General features: G+C 37.2%; 2 protein-coding genes across 3 annotated transcripts in view; one reads left to right on the top strand and one right to left on the bottom strand.

The window, feature by feature from the left end:
* Positions 1-16389, top strand: part of SLC6A14 (solute carrier family 6 member 14) — a 30779-nt gene extending 14390 nt beyond the window's left edge. Inside the window, exons 8-14 of one of the 2 annotated variants that reach the window (XM_049872779.1) lie at positions 3808-4036; positions 6558-6683; positions 8134-8252; positions 8792-8891; positions 9141-9250; positions 12785-12952; positions 14180-16389. In XM_049872779.1, coding sequence (XP_049728736.1) covers positions 3808-4036; positions 6558-6683; positions 8134-8252; positions 8792-8891; positions 9141-9250; positions 12785-12952; positions 14180-14326 — 999 coding nt within the window. In that variant the 3' untranslated portion in view covers positions 14327-16389. Of the gene's footprint in view, positions 1-3807; positions 4037-6557; positions 6684-8133; positions 8253-8791; positions 8892-9140; positions 9251-10257; positions 10499-12784; positions 12953-14179 lie in introns of those variants that run through there. The other variant, XM_049872780.1, reaches the window with a different exon arrangement.
* An 898-nt stretch (positions 16390-17287) lies between these two features.
* On the bottom strand, positions 17288-20683 carry CT83 (cancer/testis antigen 83). Its single transcript, XM_049871429.1, has 2 exons — positions 20609-20683; positions 17288-17569 (listed from the first exon to the last, which is right to left on the bottom strand). The coding sequence occupies exons 1-2, from the start codon at positions 20681-20683 to the stop codon at positions 17288-17290; spliced, it is 357 nt and encodes a 118-aa protein (XP_049727386.1).
* Positions 20684-21955: the final 1272 nt, after the last annotated feature.

Genomic DNA, 21955 nt, shown 5'->3' with positions numbered 1-21955 from the left:
AGAAACAGACCCAGAAAAAATCAAATGTAGTCAAGTTTACATAACAAATTAGTGCAACTTGCATTTGTATTTCCTAATTAGCTGCAGCTGCCACAATGTGACAGCACACTCCCCCTTTTCACCTCGAGTTACCTGTGTCCATTCGACCAGTTCCTGTCCCTTCCTGCCTTCTCATCCTGCTTTTGGATAGGAGATGCCCATTTGGTCTTGTATATCTGATTGAACTGCGAAGCGCATTCCTCACGTGTATTATTTTTTTTGTTTTATAGTCTTGTCTAATCTTTGTCTGAAGAGTGGGCTTCAGGAATGTTTTCAGTTCTGGGTTAACAGCCATAGTTTCGGGAGTTCCTCCAGTCTCTGTCAGACCATTCAGTCTGGTTTTTTTTTTTTAATATGAATTTGAGTTCTGTTGTACATTTTTCTCCTGCTCTGTCTGGGGCTTTCTGTTGTGTTCCCTGTCAGGGTGGTCATTGGTGGTAGTCAGGCACCATCAAGTTCTTCTGGTCTCAGGTTGGTAGAGTCTCTGGTTCATGTGATCCTTTAGTCCTTTGGGCTAGTATTTTTCTTGTGTCTTTGGTTTTCTTCATTTTCCGTTGCTCCGAGTAGAATAGGACCAACCGATGTATCTTAGATGGTCAGTCACAAGCTTTTAAGACCCCAGACGCCACTCACCAAAGTGGGATGTAGAACATGTTCTTTATAAACTGTATTATGCCAATTGACCTAGATGTCCCCCAAAACTATGGTCCCCAGGTCCCAGCCCCAGCTACTCTGTCCCTCAAAGTGTTTGGATGTGTCCAGGAAACTTCTTTGCTTTTGCTTTGGTCCAGTTGTGCTGACTTCCTCTGTATTGTGTCTTGTCCTTCCCTTCACCAAAGTAGATCCTTGTCTACTATCTAGTTAGTGATTTCCCCACCCTTTCCCTCCCCACCCTTGTAACCATCAAAGAATGCTTTTTTCTGTGTTTAAACATTTCTTGAGTTCTAATAATAGTGGTCTCATACAATATATGTCCTTTTGTGACTGACTTATCTCACTCAGCATAATGCCGTCTGGATTCATCCATGTTGTGAGATGTTTCGAGGATCCATCATTGTTCTTTATCGTTGTGTAGTATTCCATTGTGTGTATGTATGTGCCATAATATGTTTATCCATTCATTTGTCGATGGGCATTTAGGCTGTTTCCATCTTTTTTTGCTATTGTGAATAGTGCTGCAATGAACATGGGTGTGCATATGTCTCTTCATGTGATGGTTCTTCTTTCTCTCAGGTATATTCCTAGGAGTGAGATTGAAGAGCCTTGCTTTTTTAATATGCTTTTGTTATATTTGAGTTAAATAACTTTGATCTCTCTCTATCTATCCAACTGGCGTCATATTGGCTTGCTGCCATTATAAAGCAATTATAGGATGATGATAACGTAACATCAAGCTATGATCTGAAGATATAATAACATTTATTTTACTCCCTAATGAATTTGTTTCTATCGAAATTGGAAATAGATTATATACCTTTCAAGGGGAAAATATTATTTTCAACTTCCATATAAGAAAGTGACTATCAATTGATGTTTGTTTTCAATAATAATAATCATTGAACGACAGACAGCTAAGTGCTTTTATGTGTCACCTCATTTAATTCTCATATCATCCCTAGGACATTATTATTATTATCTTCATTTTATAGATGAAGAACTAGGCTGAAAGAGGTTAAAATAAATTTAAGTCAAAGAGAGTGAGAGGTATTAGATATAAAATTTATTCTTTATGATTCCAGAGCCAGAACTCTTAATAATCATATTGCCTTTCACTGACTGGTCCTGTTTTAAATGGATTAAAAAGACACATTTGCTGAAATATATGCCAGTCCAATTATTTGACATCTGCACGATTGGATTTATGATTTGGGGGTAATGGATTAATGTGGATTGGTTTCTGAGATTAATTATCGTCCTTTAGCAAAGACATAGGAAAGGTAAATTGTAAAAGGGAGAATATTAAAGGGGAAGGATTAGATGAAGAGTGTGGAGGACTTCCTAAAGAGATGAGGCCAGCTACATGAGAGACCCTAACCAAAACATGGAATGAGGGAACTCGGTGATCTAAGGGGCATCTAAATGTATCATCGTTCTTCAAGTCTCATTAAGAGTTAAAATTCTTTTATTGTCCCTAAATTGATTAGAGCCAATAGATTTCCAAAAATTGTCCCAATATGGTTTTCTGTGGAACTTGAAAACTAATTCTAAAATGTATACGGAAGAGAAAAAGACCAAAAAGCCAAGGCATTTCTGAAGAAGTGAGGAGGACTCGTTCTACCAGACATAAAACAATATTATAATGCTGGAGTAATTGAAATGGTATCAGAATAGGTATAGATATATAGACCTGTGTAACAAGATAGTAATCTCAGAGAAATATTCATAACATGTGGGACTTGATATGTGGCAGAGGTTACGGTGGAGATCAGTGGGGAAAAGACAGTCTATCCGGTAAATGGTCCTTGGACAACTGATATTCCATTTAGAAAAAAAAAATGAAATGGGATTTCCACGTCTTCATATGCATATTATCAATTTCAGGTGAATTCAAAACGTAATAATATAAATAAAAACTTTAAATCTTTTAGAAGAAAATATAGGATAGCACTTTTATGATCTTCGGCTAAGGATTTTAATTAAGAGAGATCAAGAACAATACATAAAAGCAAAGATGAATACAGCTAGATTATAATAAGAAACAATACAAATTCTCTGTTCACCAAAGGACAATGCAAGGAAGTGAAAAAATAAGCCACAAATTGGGAGAAAAAAACTTTGATATGCTTAATAGACAAAGAATTGGTATCCAAATTGTATGAAGAATTTCTAGAAATCAATTAGAAAAAGACAAATAACTCAAAAGAAAAATCTGCAAAAGATATGTCCAGGGATTTAACAGAAAAACAAACAAACGAACAAACAAACACACGAAAAGATGTTAAACCTTATAAATAATTAGGGTAATCAAAATTAAAACTAATTTCACAGCCACTTAGATTGGACCACATTAAAAATTCTGACCAAATTTGTCAAGGATGTGGAGTAATGGGAACTCCCATACCCAGCTGGTGGGACTACAAAGTGGGAGAACAATTTAGCCACATTTAGTAAAATAAGAGGATGCATATACTCTACGACACCACAGTTCCATAGCTAGGTAGGAGGAGACATGCACAAGAATGTTCACAAATACATTGTAATAGCAAAATATTGTGGACAACCTAAATGTCCATTAACAGAAGAAAGGATAAATTGTGATATACACAGTGGGATAGTACAACAGTGAAAAAATGACTAAAAAAATTATATATACTTAACTGAGCCATATAAATTTGCCTACATTCTTTCGTTTTTGACTTACAAAAATGGAAATTTCATATGGCTCTACCTGATAATGGATAAATCTCACACACAATACTGAATGAAAGGGACAAGTTAGATAAGATTATATGTACTAAGATACCATTTCTATAAGTTTAAATGCTATACTGTTGCGCTTTGCATATTTATGTAGCAAAATATAAAGAAAAACTAGGGAATGATAAACAGAAGTCAGGATAGCAGTTACCACTAGAGGATAGGAAGGTGATATGATCAGGAAAGGGCATATGGAGGCTTTGAAAGTTGAGTAGTGAGTAATTTGAGTATTCATTTCATTATAATTTATGATATATATTCATAATTTGTATATATATGAAATATTTAATACAAATGAAAAATTAAGAGTATATACTTTTAAAGTAAATGTTGAATTATTTTCTCTTATAGGTTTGGAAAGATGCTGCCACTCAAATATTTTACTCCCTTTCTGTGGCTTGGGGTGGCTTAGTTGCTCTATCATCTTACAATAAGTTCAATAACAACTGCTACTCTGATGCTATTGTAGTTTGTTTGACAAACTGCCTCACTAGTGTGTTTGCTGGATTTGCTATTTTTTCTATATTGGGACACATGGCTCATATATCTGGAAAAGAAGTCTCGCAAGTTGTAAAGGAAGGTATGTAACGCTGCATTTTATCAACTTGGGTTAATTCAATGCACCTCACTTATGAAACTCTAATATGATTCATAGAAATCTACTTAAGCCACTCAGGATTTAGGGTATGCCTTTTCTTTCTCTTTCCATCTTATATAGTTTATTTGTTTTAATAATGTAATAATTTTTTTACAATCTGGGAAGACAAAACTATATTAGGGAACAATTGTTTAAGAGGACACAGCTTCTTTCCAGATTTTTGTTTTGTCCTTTATATGAATCACTTATTACACTATTATAAATATCAGGCATCATGCTAAGCACTTTATATTCATATGTTCATATATATATATAATATACCCTATGCACAATAATAATTACACTACAGTTATAGTCTTGGGTCTGAATTTTTTAAAACACATTAATATTGTATAGATTGAAATCCAAGTGTCTTTGAGTGTACAGAGCTGTGTCCTGCTTTAAAGGAATCTGATTAACGAACTTCCTAACTTCATTAAAAAAACTTCATTAGCTGGGGATGATTAATTATCTAGCTAAGGATTTGTCTTAGTTATATAGTGCTGCTATAACAGAAATACCACAAGTGAATGGCTTTGACGAACAGAAGTTTATTCTCCACAGTCTAGGAGGCTGAAATTCCATATTCAGAAGTGCTAGCTCCAGGGAAAGGCTTTCTCTCTTTGTTGACTCTGGAGGAAGGTCCTTGTCATCAATCTTCCCCTAGTGTAGGAGCTTCTCAGTGCAGGGACGGCAGGTCTAAAGGATGTGCTCTGCTCCTGACACTACTTTCTTGGTGGTCTGAGTTTCCCCAGTCTCTCTGCTCGCTTCTCTCTTTTATATCTCAAAAGAGAATGACTCAAGAAACAACCTAATCTTGTAGGTTGAGCCCTGCCTCATTAACATAACTACCTCTAACCCTGCCTCAGTAACATCATACAGGTAGGACTTACAGCACACAGGAAAATTACATCAGATCACAAATTGTGGACAATCACACAATACTGGGAATCATGGCCTAGCCAAGTTGACACACATTTTTAGGGACACAATTCAATTCATCACAGGATTCTTAGGAAACCCTAGTTCTTTTAAGCAGGTATTCCTCATTAATTTTTTTTTTTTTACAGTTAGTATCATTTAATAGAGAGACTGAAGGATTTTAATAGAATATCAGACTTAGAAAGCCCTGAAGAGCCCTGGTGGTTCAGTGGTTAAGAGTTTGGCTGTTAACCAAAAGGTCAGCGGTTTGAGTCTACTCAACAGCATGGGTATAATGAGTATAGAATGGGCCCTGGAGATCAAGTGTCTAGCTACTCATTTACAGAGGAGTGAATTGATGCACAGAAATGTTGTATGCCTTGCAGAAGGTCAGATAATTAGACAGTGATAGAACCTATACTAAAAAAAAAAGGAGCTAGTTAATTCTCCTGAATCCTACACTAGTTCTCTGGGAGACTGGAGAAACTTTTTAAAAACACTTAAATCTAAGGATCACATATAAATCTAAGGATCACATATTTCCATCAAGTAAATTCTGACTCTGAGTGACTCTATAGGATAGAGTAGAAATACCCGATAGGTTTTTTCAAAGCTATAATCTTTACAGAAGCAGACTGCCACATCTTTCTTCCACAGAGCAGCTGGTGGGTTTGAACTGCCAACATTTAGGTTAGCAAACTTGCGTTTAACCACTGTGCCACCAGAGCTGCTTAACGATCACGTAAGAGAATTGAAATGAAGAAAAGCATCTCTGAAAGTATAGCATATGTCAAATGGAAAACAAGATTCAAATTATAGTTTCTTTACCTATGATTTTGCAGGTATCCATATACTGATTTAAGACTGCACTGCATATAGTGATTCTGGTAAACATTGGAGAGAAAGTTGAAGACTAGAAAGTTCCATAAGTGAAATCCTTTTATAATTTTTAGGCTAGGATAAGGTGACCTGACTTATGTTCTGGAGTTTAAGATAGTTCTTATTCTTCATTAATCCTTAAACAAATGAAAGCAGTTAAACAATACCATTAAAATAGTTACGATCTCTTATGTAAGAAACGTGCCATATACAAAGTTTGTCTCACTAGCTTAATTCATGTCACATGTTCACATTATCACCTTGTGGAACCCTCAAATCAAATATTTTAAAAAGTGAAATTAAAAAAACTTAAAGACCAAAGCCATTGCTGTCAAGTCGGTTCTGACTCATAAACACCAAAAGACCCATTGCCATGAAGTCGATTTCGACTCATAGCGACCCTGCAGGACAGAGTAGAACTGCCCCATAGCGTTTCCAAAGAGCAGCAGATGGATTTGTACCATCGACCTGTTGGTTAGCCGCCTAATCTCTTAACCACTGTGGCACCAGGGCTCTCAGACTCATACAGTTGATGAAAATGTATGTCTTGGATTAGGTTGCCAAAGTGAAATTAAATTTTTCTAGTATCTTATTTTGAAAATGTCTAAATATGCAAATTTTCTTGGCTACTAATTTAAATTAAAATACTATGTATTTCTCTTAGGTTTTGATTTGGCATTCATTGCCTATCCAGAAGCTCTAGCCCAGCTCCCAGGTGGTCCATTTTGGTCCATATTATTTTTCTTCATGCTTTTGACTTTGGGTCTCGACTCTCAGTTTGCTTCCATTGGTAAGTAATACTCCTGGTGTTAAAATATCTCACCTGTACTTTACTCATGTTTCCTCTTACTTGAAAACATACTTTTCTTACCCTTATTGCCCCCTCTAGCTGTTACTCTCAGAATGATCTTTCTGAAAGATTCCTAAATTATATTTTCAATACAGAAAAATACAAAGTACCCATGTACTTGACACCCCAAAGGAACAAACATTAATATTTTATCATATTTGCTTCAGACCTGTTTTTGAGAAATAAACTATTACAGATGAATTTGAAGTCCCTTGTTTCTTTTCCTAATGCCTCTCATATTTTCTCCTTCCTAGGGCAACTGTCACCAAGGATTGTGTATGTTATTCAGTCTATGTTTGTATTACATTTCGTATGTATCCATAAGTAACATATGTTTTTAAAATTTCACACAAATGTGAAGTATCATAGCATACATATCATTCCGACAGTTGTTTTTTATATGGGTCCATGTTGGTACACATACATATGTACATATATAAATCTAGTTCATTCTCAATCTGTTTGTTGTAATAATGGGCACTTGGATTATTTCCAATTTGTTTTTATTATACATACTGTTGCAATGACTACCTTGAACATGGCTATATGTACACATAAGGATTTTCCCTAGGGTATATGCCTAGAAATTCTGAAACAATTTTCATCATATAACTCTCTTACATAGAACTTTTTAAATAGTTTTCTCTGTTTACAGGGTAAAGTCCAGACTCCTCTGGTTTACTTTCAAAGCCTTCTAAAATCTCAAATATATTCTCTAATCCTCCTTTCTCTTATACATCCTTCTACCCTTAGCCAGTTCCTTGTTTCATGAGCAGAGTTATTTCTTAAAGATAGAATGCCTTTCGTCTCCATACCACTTATTCAAATATTCACCTTATTTAAAAGTCCAATTGAATTCTTCCTTACCTTTAACCCTCTTTTAAACTAATTCAGCTCACAGTGGCTTCTTACTTTACAGTTGCTACCAATGAAAAACCTATAACAAACCAAAACAAAACCAAACCAAAAAAACAAAACAAATGTAGCTGCATCTGGTTTTCATCAGAAGCAACAAGTGACTGCTAAGAAGGACCCTATGGATTTTTAAGAGCTAGGAGCAGGGTTCAGAGTGTATTCTCAAAATATATTTGTGAATTTGATGAACAGACAAAATTTACTCTAAATGAGTTATAAGCTTCCAAAAAAATAGAGACTACTTGTATCCTTGGAGCCCTGGTGGCACAGTGGCTAAGAGCTACGACTGCTAACCAAAAGGTGGCAGTTCAAATCCACCAGGCATTCCTTCGAAAAACCCTATGGGGCAATTCTGCCCTGTCCTATAGGTTTGCTATGAGCCAAAATCGACTCGACGGCAACATTTTTATTTTTTATTTTTGTCAAATGAGTTGACATGTAACATGGCCTTTTTTTTTTTCTCCCATCTCCGAAGAAACCATTACGACGACGATTCAAGATTTATTTCCAAAACTGATGAAGAAAATGAGGGTTCCCATAACTTTGGGTTGCTGCTTGGTTTTGTTTCTTCTTGGTCTCGTCTGTGTGACTCAGGTATACTACAACATTTTTTCATAGACACAACATTAGTTGGAAGATACTTTATGATATAAACGAGGAAACCAAGGTCCAAGAGAATGTTTAGCTATGTGTCCAAGTCTGACTTGGACCAAGGTTTTTCTAAGTTTTAGCCCAGATTTTTGTTCCCCATAACAACACAATTTCGAGAGTAAATACATTTCCCAGAGGAGAAGGAGGCCCAGTTATGATAAGACTATAGACTTTAAACATAAGTTATTTGACAGTGACAACCAAGCACATAGACACTGCAGATCATTTGGAATATTAACTATTTTAAATGCTTCCCCCCCCAAAGGCTCAGTACAAAATGAAAGATAACTATGCATCATTTTTGAGACATTTAAAGACACATTTGTATCCACATTTGAAAACATTTTCTTTTCACATTTTAGCAGAGGTGAAGCTAAGGAAAATATCTTAAGGTCAAATTAATACATTCAATTCTGAATATTTCATCAACCATAAAATTAATAAAAATATACTTAGAAGTAATTTTTTTTTCTTTTTTGTAGGCTGGAATTTACTGGGTTAACCTGATTGATCACTTCTCTGCTGGATGGGGCATTTTGATTGCAGCTATACTGGAAATAATAGGAATCATCTGGATTTATGGTAAATAGTGACTATAAAACTATTAACAAGAATTATTAAAATAGTTTACCTTGATTCCTTTTCATTATTTTTACTATAATGTAAAATAGAATACTGGGCAAAAATATATTATGCAGAAACTATAGTTAAAGGTGTATGCTCATTGTTTTAGTACAGGAAAACACAGAAAGATAATTTGGGGTCACAATGATTATTGAAGGAAAATATGAGCAAGGGCTGAAATGCATTGTGCAACATTATTTTCTTTAGGAGGGAACAGATTCATTGAAGATATAGAAATGATGATTGGAGCTAAGAGGTGGATATTCTGGCTGTGGTGGAGAGTTTGCTGGTTTGCCATTACGCCTGTCCTTTTGACTGTAAGTATTAATATGACATGCATTTGTTATCAACAATATACATAGCTAAACAGTTCTAAAATAAACTTGAAGAATAATTCACATTGGGCTAAGGCAAAATACTCTTTTAAATGAATGGTTTTCAACTTTTTAGTATTTCTGTGGCTGGCATCTCCAAGATGCCTAAATTAAAGTGCCCTTACAATACTATGTTTTTCAGCCTATGATGGGTTTAAACATTTACCATCTGAGAAAAGAAAGAAGCTCCTAAAAGTCCTACAGATGTAAAAATTATTAATAGGATAAATGAAAATAAATCATTCATTTGCTCATTCCCTGTGTTAGTTATCTAGTATTGCTACAACAGAAATACTACGAGTGGATGGCTTTAACAAAGGGAAATTTATTCTCTCACAGTCTAGTAGGTTACAAGTCCAAATTCAGGGCGTCGGCTCCAGGGGAAAGCTTTCTCTCTCTGTCGGCTCCGGAGGCAGATCCTTGGCCTCAATCTTCCCCTGGCTGAGGAGCTTCTGCTCCTGGAGCTGCTTTCTTGGTGGTATGAGGTCCCCAACTCTCTGCTTGCTTCCCTATCCTTTTACCTCTTGAGAGATAAAAAGTGGTGCAGGCAACTCCCTTTTCCTTGGATCAGGGAGGTGGCCTGAGTAAGGGTGGTGTTACGATCCCACCCTAATCCTCTTTAGCATAAAATTGCAATCACAAAATGGAGGACAACCACACAATACTGGGAATCTTGGCCCAGCCAAATCGATATATATTTTGAGGGGACACAATTTAATCCATTACATTCCCCAAACATTATAGTAAGCCATCTACAATGTCCCTAGTCTTTCTGCTAAGTACAGAAAATACAAAGATGCATAAGACCCAGACCCTGCCTTCAAGAAATTCATATTCTAAATATACTGTTTGCCAAGAGACTACACTCATATTAATGCATATATTTTTTTCTCTTTATATGAGGTATTTAGTATCTGAAATTGCTAAAAGATACTCATGTGTGTCAACAGAGGCAACGGTTTATGTTAATAAATTCAACAGTTGACTTTAGAAGCTGAGGAATAGGAAAAGATGCCTTACTGGAAAGACATGATATAGGCATGAAAGCTTTAAATAACACTTCTGGACGGTAACCGGAGCCCCAGTGGTGTGGTGGTTAAGAGCTCGGCTGCTAACCAAAAGGTTAGAGTGCCAACAGAAACACGTTGTGGGAGAGAGAAGCACTAGAACGAGCGATAACGGTGGGGTAGTGGAAGTGGCAAAGCTTCGGAGAGGATGTGCTTTGGTTTTTATTGCCTTCATGCTTCAGAAATTTCCCTAGAAAGGGCCATTAAATAATTATCATATTTGTTTTAGAGGGTGTTAGGTTTTTTTTTTTTTTCAACATGAACTTTTCATGTAGAGGGCAGTTTGGGACTGGATGTGCTGAATTAATATATTTGGATGCTCCATATTCCTGATTCTTGGAAACCCTGGTGGCACAGTGGTTAATAGCTATGGCTGTTAACCAAAAGGTTGGCAGTTCGAATCCACCAAGCGCTCCTTGGCAACACTGTGGGGCAGGTCTACTCTGTCATATAGGGTCACTATGAGTCGGAATCGACTCAACGGCAATGGGTTTGCTTTATTTATCTATTTAAAAAAATATTCTTGATAAATGACCATGAAATATTTAGTTTCAAAAGTACCACTAGGCATCTAATTTTCCTCGTTTGACAAGTCTCTATAATAAACCCCTTATCAACTTAGAAGATCTAACTAGACTTTACCAGCAAATTTTCATTGATTCCATAAGGTCTGACACCTGGGTTTATTTTAAAACACAAAAGGATCATCTATTTAGTATGAACTTAGGTACATTAGACTCCACTATCCTCCATCCAGGAGCCCTGGTGGCGCGGTGGTTAAGAGCTGTAGCTGCTAACCAAAAGGTCGGCAGTTTGAATCCACCGGCCTCTCCTTGGAAACCCTATGGGGTAGTTCTACTTGGTCCTATAGGGTTGTTATGAGTCAGAATCGACTTAATAGCAATGGGTTTACTTTTTTTTTTTTTCCCCTCTATTTGGAGCCCTGGTGATGCAGTAGTTAAGAGCTTGGCTGCTAACCAAAAGGTCAGCAGTTCTACTCTGCCCTATAGGGTCGCTATGAGTTGGAATTGACCTGAAGGTAACGGGTTTGGTGTTTTTTTTAATCCTCCATCCATTCTCTTGTAGTTATGCACAATTACTGTGAAATACATTTAAATTACTGTAATTAAATTAAATGGAATTAGTCCATTTAATTCTAAAATTAGACTTGAATATCTATTTTATAAAGATTCTTAGGCTCTATTGTTTTCTCAATGATTTTAGTAAAAACAAACAAACCAAACCCCCAAACCCAGTGCCCTTGAGTCGATTCAGACTCATAGTGACCCGATAGGACTGGGTAGAACTGCCCCATAGGGTTTCCAAGGCTGTAAATCTTTACGGAAGCAGACTGCCACATCTTTCTTTCACAGAGGCTGATGGGTTTGAACCGCCAACCTGTTGCTTAGCGGCTGAGCACTTAACCACTGTGTCACCAGGGCTCCTTATTAGTAAAACAAAGACACCTAAATTCAGAGAAACTACTAGGTGATTTTTGGGTTTTGTTTTCTTTTGCTTTACAGGTTTCTAAATAGTTTTAATGCTTTGTCTAGTAGTTAAAAAAATTTTTTTTCAGCCTGGCCTTAAAGTCTTTAAGGCTCAAGTTTCTCCAGGTAAACCACATACACATCGAGCTTTTTTTTTTTAATAAGAGTTTGGAAGTGAAGAATGTTTTGATAAATATGCACAAGTACCCAAAAACAACCAAACCCAGTGCTATCTATTCCGACTCATAGAATGCACGAGTAGTGTGTATAAATACATGTGTTTTAGGGGTGGGGTAAAGGGTGTGTGTGCAATGGGAAACAATGGAAACAATTGCTAAGTAAGGAGAGAAGCATGTCCACTAAGGAATACATTCTTATTATTGAATTAATTGATATGCTGCCTAGTATGTGACATAGAACAATGCTGTATAATAAATTAAAGGGAGCCCCATGGCGCCAGTGGTTTAAGCGCTTGGCTGTCAATCAAAAGGTCAGCAGTTTGAACCCACCACTCTTTGGGAGAATGATGTGGCAGTCTGTTTCTGTAAAGATTTACAGCCTTGGAAACCCTATGGGGCAGCCTAATAATGGAAAATGTCAGATATTACTTTACTCTCAATCTGTTATTTGGTCAAGTATTTTATTGAAATACATGTTGGACAAGTACTTGTATCTTTTATAAATACACAGAGGGACTAATTTTGGAAGTATTTATTCACAACCCAGTTAGTTTGGTCCATTCAGTATTGTTATCTTCTGGTTAGTCACCTGGTTATCTTACCTGCTTGAATGCATTTTCATTTTAATTGTTGACAGATTATTTCTAATGAATGGTGTCAAATTCTAATCATTAGTGCAACTGAAATCATTAGTGCAATGGAGTCTAATATTTAGCTTTGTTTTTTCATATTTTACTTTCACAGGCAATTTTTATCTGGTCAGTTGTGACATTTCGCAGACCTACTTATGGCACCATCGAATACCCTGATTGGGGAATTGCTATAGGGTGGTGTATGATTCTTTTTTGCATTATTTGGATTCCAATTGTGGCTATCATGAAAATAATTCAGGCGAAAGGAAACATCTTTCAAGTAAGCACATTAAATTGAGATTAAATTAAAAGTAAATTATTTTAATTGTATGTAAAATGCTTATGATCAAAATGATTAATTTACTCATATGGCTGTAATGAGATTCTGATCATGAGATAAATTCATCATCTTCTCTAAAGCACTTCTGTACCTGATACAATCATCTGTTACTATGTAAACAACCTTGTATTATATATATTAGTATGTCTTATGTCTGGACTATAAATTTCTTGAGGGAGGAGTATGGTCTTGCTTGTTGTTACTATCTCCTCAGGCCCTAGTACAGTGCTTAGCACATAATAGCTATGACAGCTATACTTACACTGAGTTGTTCCTGAAAAGGAAACAAGACAAGGCCTTTTAGCTCTCTGTCTGTCATCCCCACTTTTGAAACCTCATCTGGTTATAATATAGTCCTAATAGTGTGTTCGGAGTCCCTGGGTGGTGCGAATGGTTAACTCTCTTGACTGCCAACTGAAAGGTTGGTGGTTCAAATTCACTCAGAGGCACCCCGGGAAAAAGGCCTGCAATCTACTTCCAAAAAATCACAAACCCTACGGAGCACAGTTCTACTCTGTCACCATGGGTCAGAATCAACTCAACGGCAACTGGTTAATAGTGTGTGTATACTGGAATACGTCTGGTAAATGACCCTGAACCCAACCTGGACCTTTAGTCATCCCTATTCTGTGCAAGCCTAGGGGGATGAAGTTATTTACGACATTATACTAGGGCACTGTAACAGAAACCTTGAGTCTTGGATTTAAATAAATTCCTAAGCCCATCCAAGAATGTATCTGAATCAGTGGTTTGATCTTGGAGCTCCCTTTCTTTGGATCTTGAAAACATCCCCAGGTACACACTGGTTTAGACCCACACATAACCCTCACCCTTAGGCCAGGCTGGAATTCAGTGAAGGTGTGTAGAGTGAAGCTGTTCCTCTAATGGGCTCACATACCTTCTTTTGAAATCATTCACATACTCAGATATTTTGGTTTAGTAGTTAATACAATTATGGTAGCAGTTAAATTTGATTATTATTTGTTTCTTAGTTGACTGCGTTATTAATAGTTTACAACATTTAGATCATCACTTCACTTGCCTATACTTCCTACATCATTTTAGTTAAGATGAACTTAAAATTTTAAAAAGCAAGTTTAGTATTTGATTGTTTTCAGATTGTAGCACTTAAATTATAAGACAAGTATTTTTGTTTCTGCTTTTCAGCGCATTGCAAGCTGCTGCAGATCAGCTCCTAACTGGGGTCCATACCTGGAACAACATCGTGGGGAGAGATATAAAGACATGGTAGATCCTAAGAAAGAAATTGACCATGAAATACCCACTGTTAGTGGCAGTGGAAAACCAGAATGAGATATTTTAAAATATATGGTATGTCATTTTTTTTGAATAGAGGAAAAAATTATTTATTTGTATGTTCGCTGAGTAGAAAAATGTATATACTGTGTTCATAATGTGATAAACTTTTTTCCCATTTAAGCAGGAATATAAAAATGTGAATCTATTTATGTTTAGCAATGTGTTTATTATAATTCCTTTTAGATTATCTACCTGTATCACATACACATAAACACACACACGGCTGTCTCTGTTTCACAAAAACATGTTTGTAAGTGTTACCAAAATGTTTTTCTAATACATTAAAGACTATTTTGAGCTGGTTATTTAGAAAATGGTTATATTTTCTATTACTAGCTTTAAAAATATTATTTGCTTATATATTGCTAATACACTGATTTCTTTTCCACAAAGCTAGAGAAAAAAAATAAATGAGTATATTTTAAAGAATGTATTAGAAACTGAAAGCCTGACAATAAGAAATTCCATATATTTATGAAAAAAACTATATAGAATATGAAGACTGTAGATTAATACTTTTGGTTTAAATATGTTTTAAAACTTCATGTATTTGTTACTGCTCACTTTTTCTATGTGACCTTAGTGGTTATGTTCTTTATTTACAAAGAGTGAAATAAGGCAGAAAAATTAAGTCAATAAGTGAGAAATCTAGAAAACTGAATCCAGAAGCTTTGAATACCTTTTTTCCCATATAATGTCTTTCCCTCTTAGGTTATATTCAGAAGAAAAATATAATTTGTTTTACAAAATTAAGGGCAGTTCATTACGCTCTCTAAAATCTAGATTTCATTTCAAATAGACTATGGACCAAAATGCTAATAAGGAAATGGCTTTGATCAAGTCTAACATTACATGATTGTAACACATGACTAATAGGGCAAGTACAGTGATTTTGTCTTATTTAAATAACTTAACTACTCATGGGTGATAACTTATTTACATACTTATAGGAGATAAACTCATCAAACTTGTCAAGAATGCCAGAAGCCAAATTAGAAAGTCCTATGTCCCCAGTTTCCTTACCAAAGAGAAAAAAACATATATTACTAATAGATTTAATAGTGCAGGACTGGGCAGTGTTTCGTTCTGTTGTACATAGGGTCTCTATGAGTTGGAACCCACTCGACAGTACCGAACAACAACAAATAGGTTTATAAAACCCAAACCAAATCCATTGTCATCAGGTCGATTCTGACCCATAGTGACCCTATAGGACACAGTAGAACTGCCCCCATAAGATTTCCAAGGAGCAGCTGGTGGATTCGAACTGCTGACCTTTTAGTTAGCAGGCATAGCTCTGAACCACTGTGCCACCAGGGCTCCAATAGGTTTATACATTGATTATATATCATTGATAATTGGTATAAACATCACAGCCTAGGATTATGAACACTACCTAATATGTAAGGAACTTTTCAGCTATTCTTAAGGTTCTTAACTTGGGCTTCAAGGTGCTATCGATTCAGTTCTGACTCATAGTGACCATATGAAACACTGCCCGGTCCTGCAGCATCCTCACAACCGTTGTTATGCTTGAGCCTGTTGTTGCAGCCACTGTGTCCATCCATCTCATTGAGGGTCTTCTTCTTCTTCGCTGACCCTCTACTTTACCAAGCATGATGTCCTTCTCCAGGGACTGATCCCTCCTGACGTGTCTAAAGTATGTGAGACATAGTCTCGCTATCCTTGCTTCTAAGGAGTATTCTGGTTGTACTTCTTCCAAGGAACATATGATACTGGAATTACATATATATAGCTTGTGTGTGTGTATGCATACATTTATTTTTCTAGGGAGAGAGTCCATAGTTTTCATCAAAATACCAAAGGGATCTGTGACCCCAAAAAAGCTTAGGAACCACATGCACTACTGCTGGCTTTTTGTGTTCGGCAAATGAGTGACAATAAAATGAATGACTTTAAACCTTGCTTAAGTCCTATACATTTTAAATTCCTTTTCCTCTTCCTTTTGATTGAAGATTAAAGTATTAATTGATTTCATACTGGTAATTTAAGGGAAGGGACATAAACATAGGTAAATAGACGAACCTGTAATTGAATGATCTCAATGAGTTATATATATATATATATATATATATATATATATATATATATATATATATATATATATAGTGAACTTGTATTTGAGGGTAGGTTAAATGCTGTTAGCGATCTCCAAGAGTGTTGATTCCTTATTTATACTGGATTTTATAAAAAATTATGATATATTTTTCTTGAGACAATTTTAATACACAGTACATTAAATGCATTCTACCACTGCATTTTGGTGCTATTTGGGTCGTGGATTTTTTACCTAATAGAAAAATATGTCATTTTGTATAGGTGACTCTTGTACCTATATAATATTTAGGTACATTTTTAATAAAAGAATGTCTAATTGTGTGTGTGTGGGGGGGTGCCATGGAGTTGATGAGGGAGAAATCCTCTTCAAAATCTGACCATAAGGAGCAGTTAAGAGTTTATGTGACTATCCTTACAAGTGTGTAAAGCACAGTCCCTAACAGAATGCCTGGCACACTGTAGGGTGCACAATGATAGCTCTTATCATTACAAAGATGCAGCGGTTTCATCGAATCCCACTTACTTTAACGCAAACTTGGAGACATTGATGGTATTGCAAACCATTAGAGAAAAGTGTTTTCACACTTGAGTGAAACTAAAGTCACTGTAATTCTTTCAACTGTAGCTTATTTTTTTCAATTGAACTATTTTGCTTTCTCTATTGTGCTTTCATTCATTCCCCAGTAAAATATATATTAGCAACATGTAATCAATTCTTTAAATAAAATGTGAGCAAGCAAATGGATAAGTGTCTGGATTTTGTATCTGACTTGGCATCTCCTCCCCTTTTAAACAATAATTCATCTGGTATAAGCACATATAATCAAGTGAATCCACTCAAAAGTGCCTTTAATGATTGCCTCCACTGTCATTACATTATGTGTGCTTTTCAGTGGATTTCCTGTTAACTAATGCACCGTTTAAACCCTTGGTAACTAGGAAATGTTCCAGTTCGGCCAGCTTGTATTCCACAATCCTGAGGTTTACCAGTATTCGCTTCTGCATAGCTATTGAGTGCGGGAAATTATTATGTAAGATATCCAGAGAGAGCCTGTTGACTGAAAGACTCTTCTCAGTGTTGCTGTTACTTGACCCAGGAGAGGTTGGTCTTGCTCGTGCAAGTGCAGTCAAATTTGATGACATTTTACCAATGTTTCTCTGTAAGAGAAAAAAAAAAGGAAATATATATGCAGTTTGAATTTAGCAATTTCCAAACACTAGCAAATGACAACATACAGTAGTAACTTTTGGTTACCAAATGACCTGATCACCTTCCCCTAAAAGTTACCAAAAAAGCAACCAAACCCACTGCTGTCGAGTCGATTCTAACTCGTACCGACCCTATAGGACAGAGTAGAACTGCCCCATAGAGTTTCCAAGGAGCACCTGGTGGATTTGTACTGTCGACCTCTTGGTTAGCAGCTGTAGCACTTAACCACTATGACACCAGGGTTTCCCCTGTAAAAGTCAGAGATTTAAAAATATGTATTGAACAGGGGAGGTCAGCACAACTGGACTAAACCAAAAGCAAAGAAGTTTCCTGAATAAACTGAATGCTTCAAAGGTCAGCAGGGCAGGGGCAGGGGTTTGGGGACTACTGGCTTCAGGGGACATCTAAGTCAATTGGCAAAATAAAATCTATTAAGAAAACATTCTGCCTCCCACTTTGAAGTGTGGCGTCTGGGGTCTTAAACGCTAGCAAGCAGCCATCTAAGATGCATCAATGAGTCTCAACCCACCTGGATCAAAGGAGAATGAAGAACACCAAGCTCACAAGGTAATTATGAGCCCAATAGACAGAAAGGGCTACATGAACTAGAGACTACATCATACTGGGACCAGAAGAACTGGATGGTGCCCGGCCACAACGAATGACTGCCCTGACAGGGAACACAACAGAGAACCCCTGAGGGAGCAGGAGAATAGTGGGATGCAGACCCCAAATTCTCATAAGGCCAGACTTAATGGTCTGACTGAGACTAGAAGGACCCCGGCAGTCAGGGTCCCCAAACCTTCTGTTGGCCCAGGACAGGAACCATTCCCAAAGACAACTCATCAGTCATGGAAGGGACTGGATAATGGGTTGGAGAGAGATGCTGACGAAGAGTGAGCTACTTGTATCAGGTGGACACTTGAGACTGTGTTGGCATCTCCTGTCTGGAGGGGAGATGGGAGGGTAGAGGGGCTTAGAAACTGGCAAAATGGTCACGAAAGGAGAGACTGGAAGGAGAGAGCGGGCTGACTCATTAGAGGGAGAGTAAATGGGAGTATGTAGTAAGGTGTATATAAATTTATATGTGAGAGACTGACTTGATTTATAAACTTTCACTTAAAGCACGATAAAAATTATAAAAAAAATAAAGTGGCAGTCAGCGGCTAAATATTTGTGCTTTTTACATCAAATTATAAAACTGCTTTGCAATTCTGTTAAGATGCAGAGACTATACAGAGGTAATTCGTTATTATATTTATTGCATTATTTAATTATTGGTAAGGGGTAGCCCAGAATCAGCCTAATTCACTCTATTCATTAACCAATTAAAAAAAAAAAAACCTTCATGGCTTTTTTGCTACGGATAAATCCATATGACAATGTGACGATGTGAAAAGAGATTAAGGGAGGTGGATGGATGAGAGAGGTATCCGATAATTTATCAAGGTACAGTGTCACATATCTCATTTTTAAAATACATATCATAGATTAAAGACTGAGTTGCTATGTCGAGACTGCAGTCTACTTTATGTTTCTGAAGAGAGGTATCATGTTCCAGGGGAGAGAAAACAGATTTGGAATAGAGATACTTGGACTGGGATTTGGCTCTGTTCTAACTAACTGTGTCATATAAATCACTGAGCCTGTGTTCTCATGTATATGTGTATATAACAGGTAAAGTTGCCATTGAATCAATTCCAACTTATAGGGACCCCATGTGTTGGAGGGTAGAACTGTGCTCCATCGAGTTTTCGTGGCTATGACCTTTTGGAAGCAAATCACCACGCCTTTCTTCTGGGGCACCTCTGGGTGGGTTGGAACCATCAACCCTTCAGCTAGTAGCCCTAAACTTAACCACTTATGCCACCCAGAGACTCCTCCTCACATATACCAAAAAAAAAAAAAAAAAAAAAAAAAACCCAGCGCCGTGGAGTGGATTCCGACTCATAGCAACCCTACAGGACAGAGTAGAACCGCCCCATAGAGTTTCCAAGGAGCGCCTGGCGAATTTGAACTGCCGACCCTTTGGTTAGCAGCCGTAGCACTTAACCACTACGCCAGCAGGGTTTCCTCCTCGCATATACCCAGTAAACCAAAAAAAAGGTATAAGGGGTAGTAATACTTATCTCATGAATTAGTCAAGAAGCTTAGAGGAAAGAAAAGGAAAATGCCCAAAATGATGATTTTCTCTACAGGAAGAGCTCATGATTTTTTCTTCTGAACAACCTTACAAATTACCTGGTGGGAACTAGTCACTCTATATGGAAATAAATACATACATGGAAGAAACACACACACACACACACACACAAATATGTACTGGATGACTACATAGATTTGGAAATATGCTCTTTCCAATACAGACTGAGAAAAAATATATAAAAGTAGCGTTAGTGTCAAAGTGCCATATTATTTGCTTGCATTTCTTGGGCAGTCCGGTAAGTCTATAATTGGACCCTGCTTTTGAACTTTACCTAAAACTACTTCACTTGCAACTTTAAATAACACCAGGAAACCTACATTTTGACCTGAATTATCTGTGAATGCTCAGAAATCTCTCATAGAAATGACCGAAAAGGAAAATAAAGGGGCGAGGCAAAGAGAAAGATAGGTGGCAGCAGATGTGAAAGCCAGACAGCGAGAGAGTCAGAGAAGGCACAAATTCTTAAAATGGGAAGCGGGGGGTGGGAGTGAGGATAAGCACCTCACCTGTTCTCTTCAGGTGGGTGGAAGGCTAACTATATCACTTAATATGACTTGGGGCTTTTTATAACAGACCACAACTGTCTAATCCCCGGTCAATATGAGGGCAGCGTGTGGGTAGAGAGTAAAAGTCTGAGGCTCTTTCAAGAGAGAAGAAGAATGAAGACACCTCTCTCTGACTCTTATTTTACTATTTTACTAACTTTCTACTCTTACACACAAGCACACGGATCCATGCATGCATCCAGCTTCCAATCTGTATCTGTCGTACACATTTTTACCTGCCGCCGTTTTTTCCAGAAGACAAACGCTAAGGCGAAAAGAACGCCGCTCATTAGGAGAAAAAAGATAGTCATGGCACTTCTCCCGTGTCTTCTCTCTTCTCGGGAACCGGGGCACTGAGCTGGCAGCTGGGAACCAGGGGGCCGCTACCCACCCGGACTTGGGAAGCCTTGGGCCAGGGTGCTAGGTGTCCGGCACTGCCTGGTGCAACTGGGATAGGCCGCAGCACCAAGCCTTATATAGTGGAGAGGGCGTGTGACCTCACATTGGGCACGCACATGATGGGGGCGCTACGCCACAATCGGATGACGTAAAAATGGCTGCAGGAAAACTAAGATGCTCTTAGTAAACGCCTACCTGGTTACTGGGGTCAAGTCTCCAGAGAGGAAAGTAGGAGACATTGAGGGAGTTTGGGATTTCCAAAAAGCTGAAATATGGCAGAGATACAGACTCCAAATCTACTGGCTCAAGATAAGATTTAGAAAGTGCTTTCCCTTCCTTTTTTTTTTTTTTTAAACTATGTGTTGTCTTTGCTACAAACCACTCCATTATTCATTTCTCAGTTAAAAAAGATGAAAACAAGATACAAATGCATTGTAAATAGTACCAAACCCAAAAACCAAACCCATTGCCATCAAGTCGATTCTGACTCATAGCGACCCTGTAGGACGGAGTAGAACTGCCGGATAGAATTTCCAAGGAGCGCCTGGCAGATTTCAACTGCGGACTTCTTGGTTCACCAGTAGGCCACCAGGGTTTCCTGTAAATAGTAGGCATCTCCAAATTGAAAATCTTTGCCAGAAACTACCTCTGCCACTCTCCGATTACTGTTTTAGGCGTTACTCCAATGTTAGTCACTTTGGAATATTTACATTTGTGTCACTTTACACTTTAAAAAGTACTTGCCCATATAATCTTCCCAACTTTATACTATAGGTATTTTTAATACCGTGTCTATTTTTGCAAAGGTGAAAGCAGATTCAGGTGTTAAACAAACTCATTTGAACCTGGTTGCAAAAGCAGGACTTGAGTCCATGGTTTTTGAGTCGTCAGATGAACTCCCCAGTTCCCTCCCCTCCACCCCACAACCTCCCTGTCCACTCGCTGACTTGTGAGCGTCAACTATTTACTATTTTCCGTCCTAAGAATTGAAGAGTGTATCTGTAGTAAAACTAATGAGAGGTAGCAGAGATAGTAATCGTTGCACTAGACAAGTTAGAAATGTTCAAGAGATTCAGTTAAATTGTACAAGATGACATTGAGCTAATGACTGAAAAGTTAGTCCAATAGATGCCTCGCTGCAACCAGCTAACTCTTCTTAGGGAAAAACCCTCCTTTTCATATAG

Source organism: Elephas maximus, chromosome X, assembly GCF_024166365.1.
Source record: "Elephas maximus indicus isolate mEleMax1 chromosome X, mEleMax1 primary haplotype, whole genome shotgun sequence".
Taxonomy (NCBI): domain Eukaryota; kingdom Metazoa; phylum Chordata; class Mammalia; order Proboscidea; family Elephantidae; genus Elephas; species Elephas maximus.
This window is presented reverse-complemented; position numbering and strand designations above follow the sequence as displayed.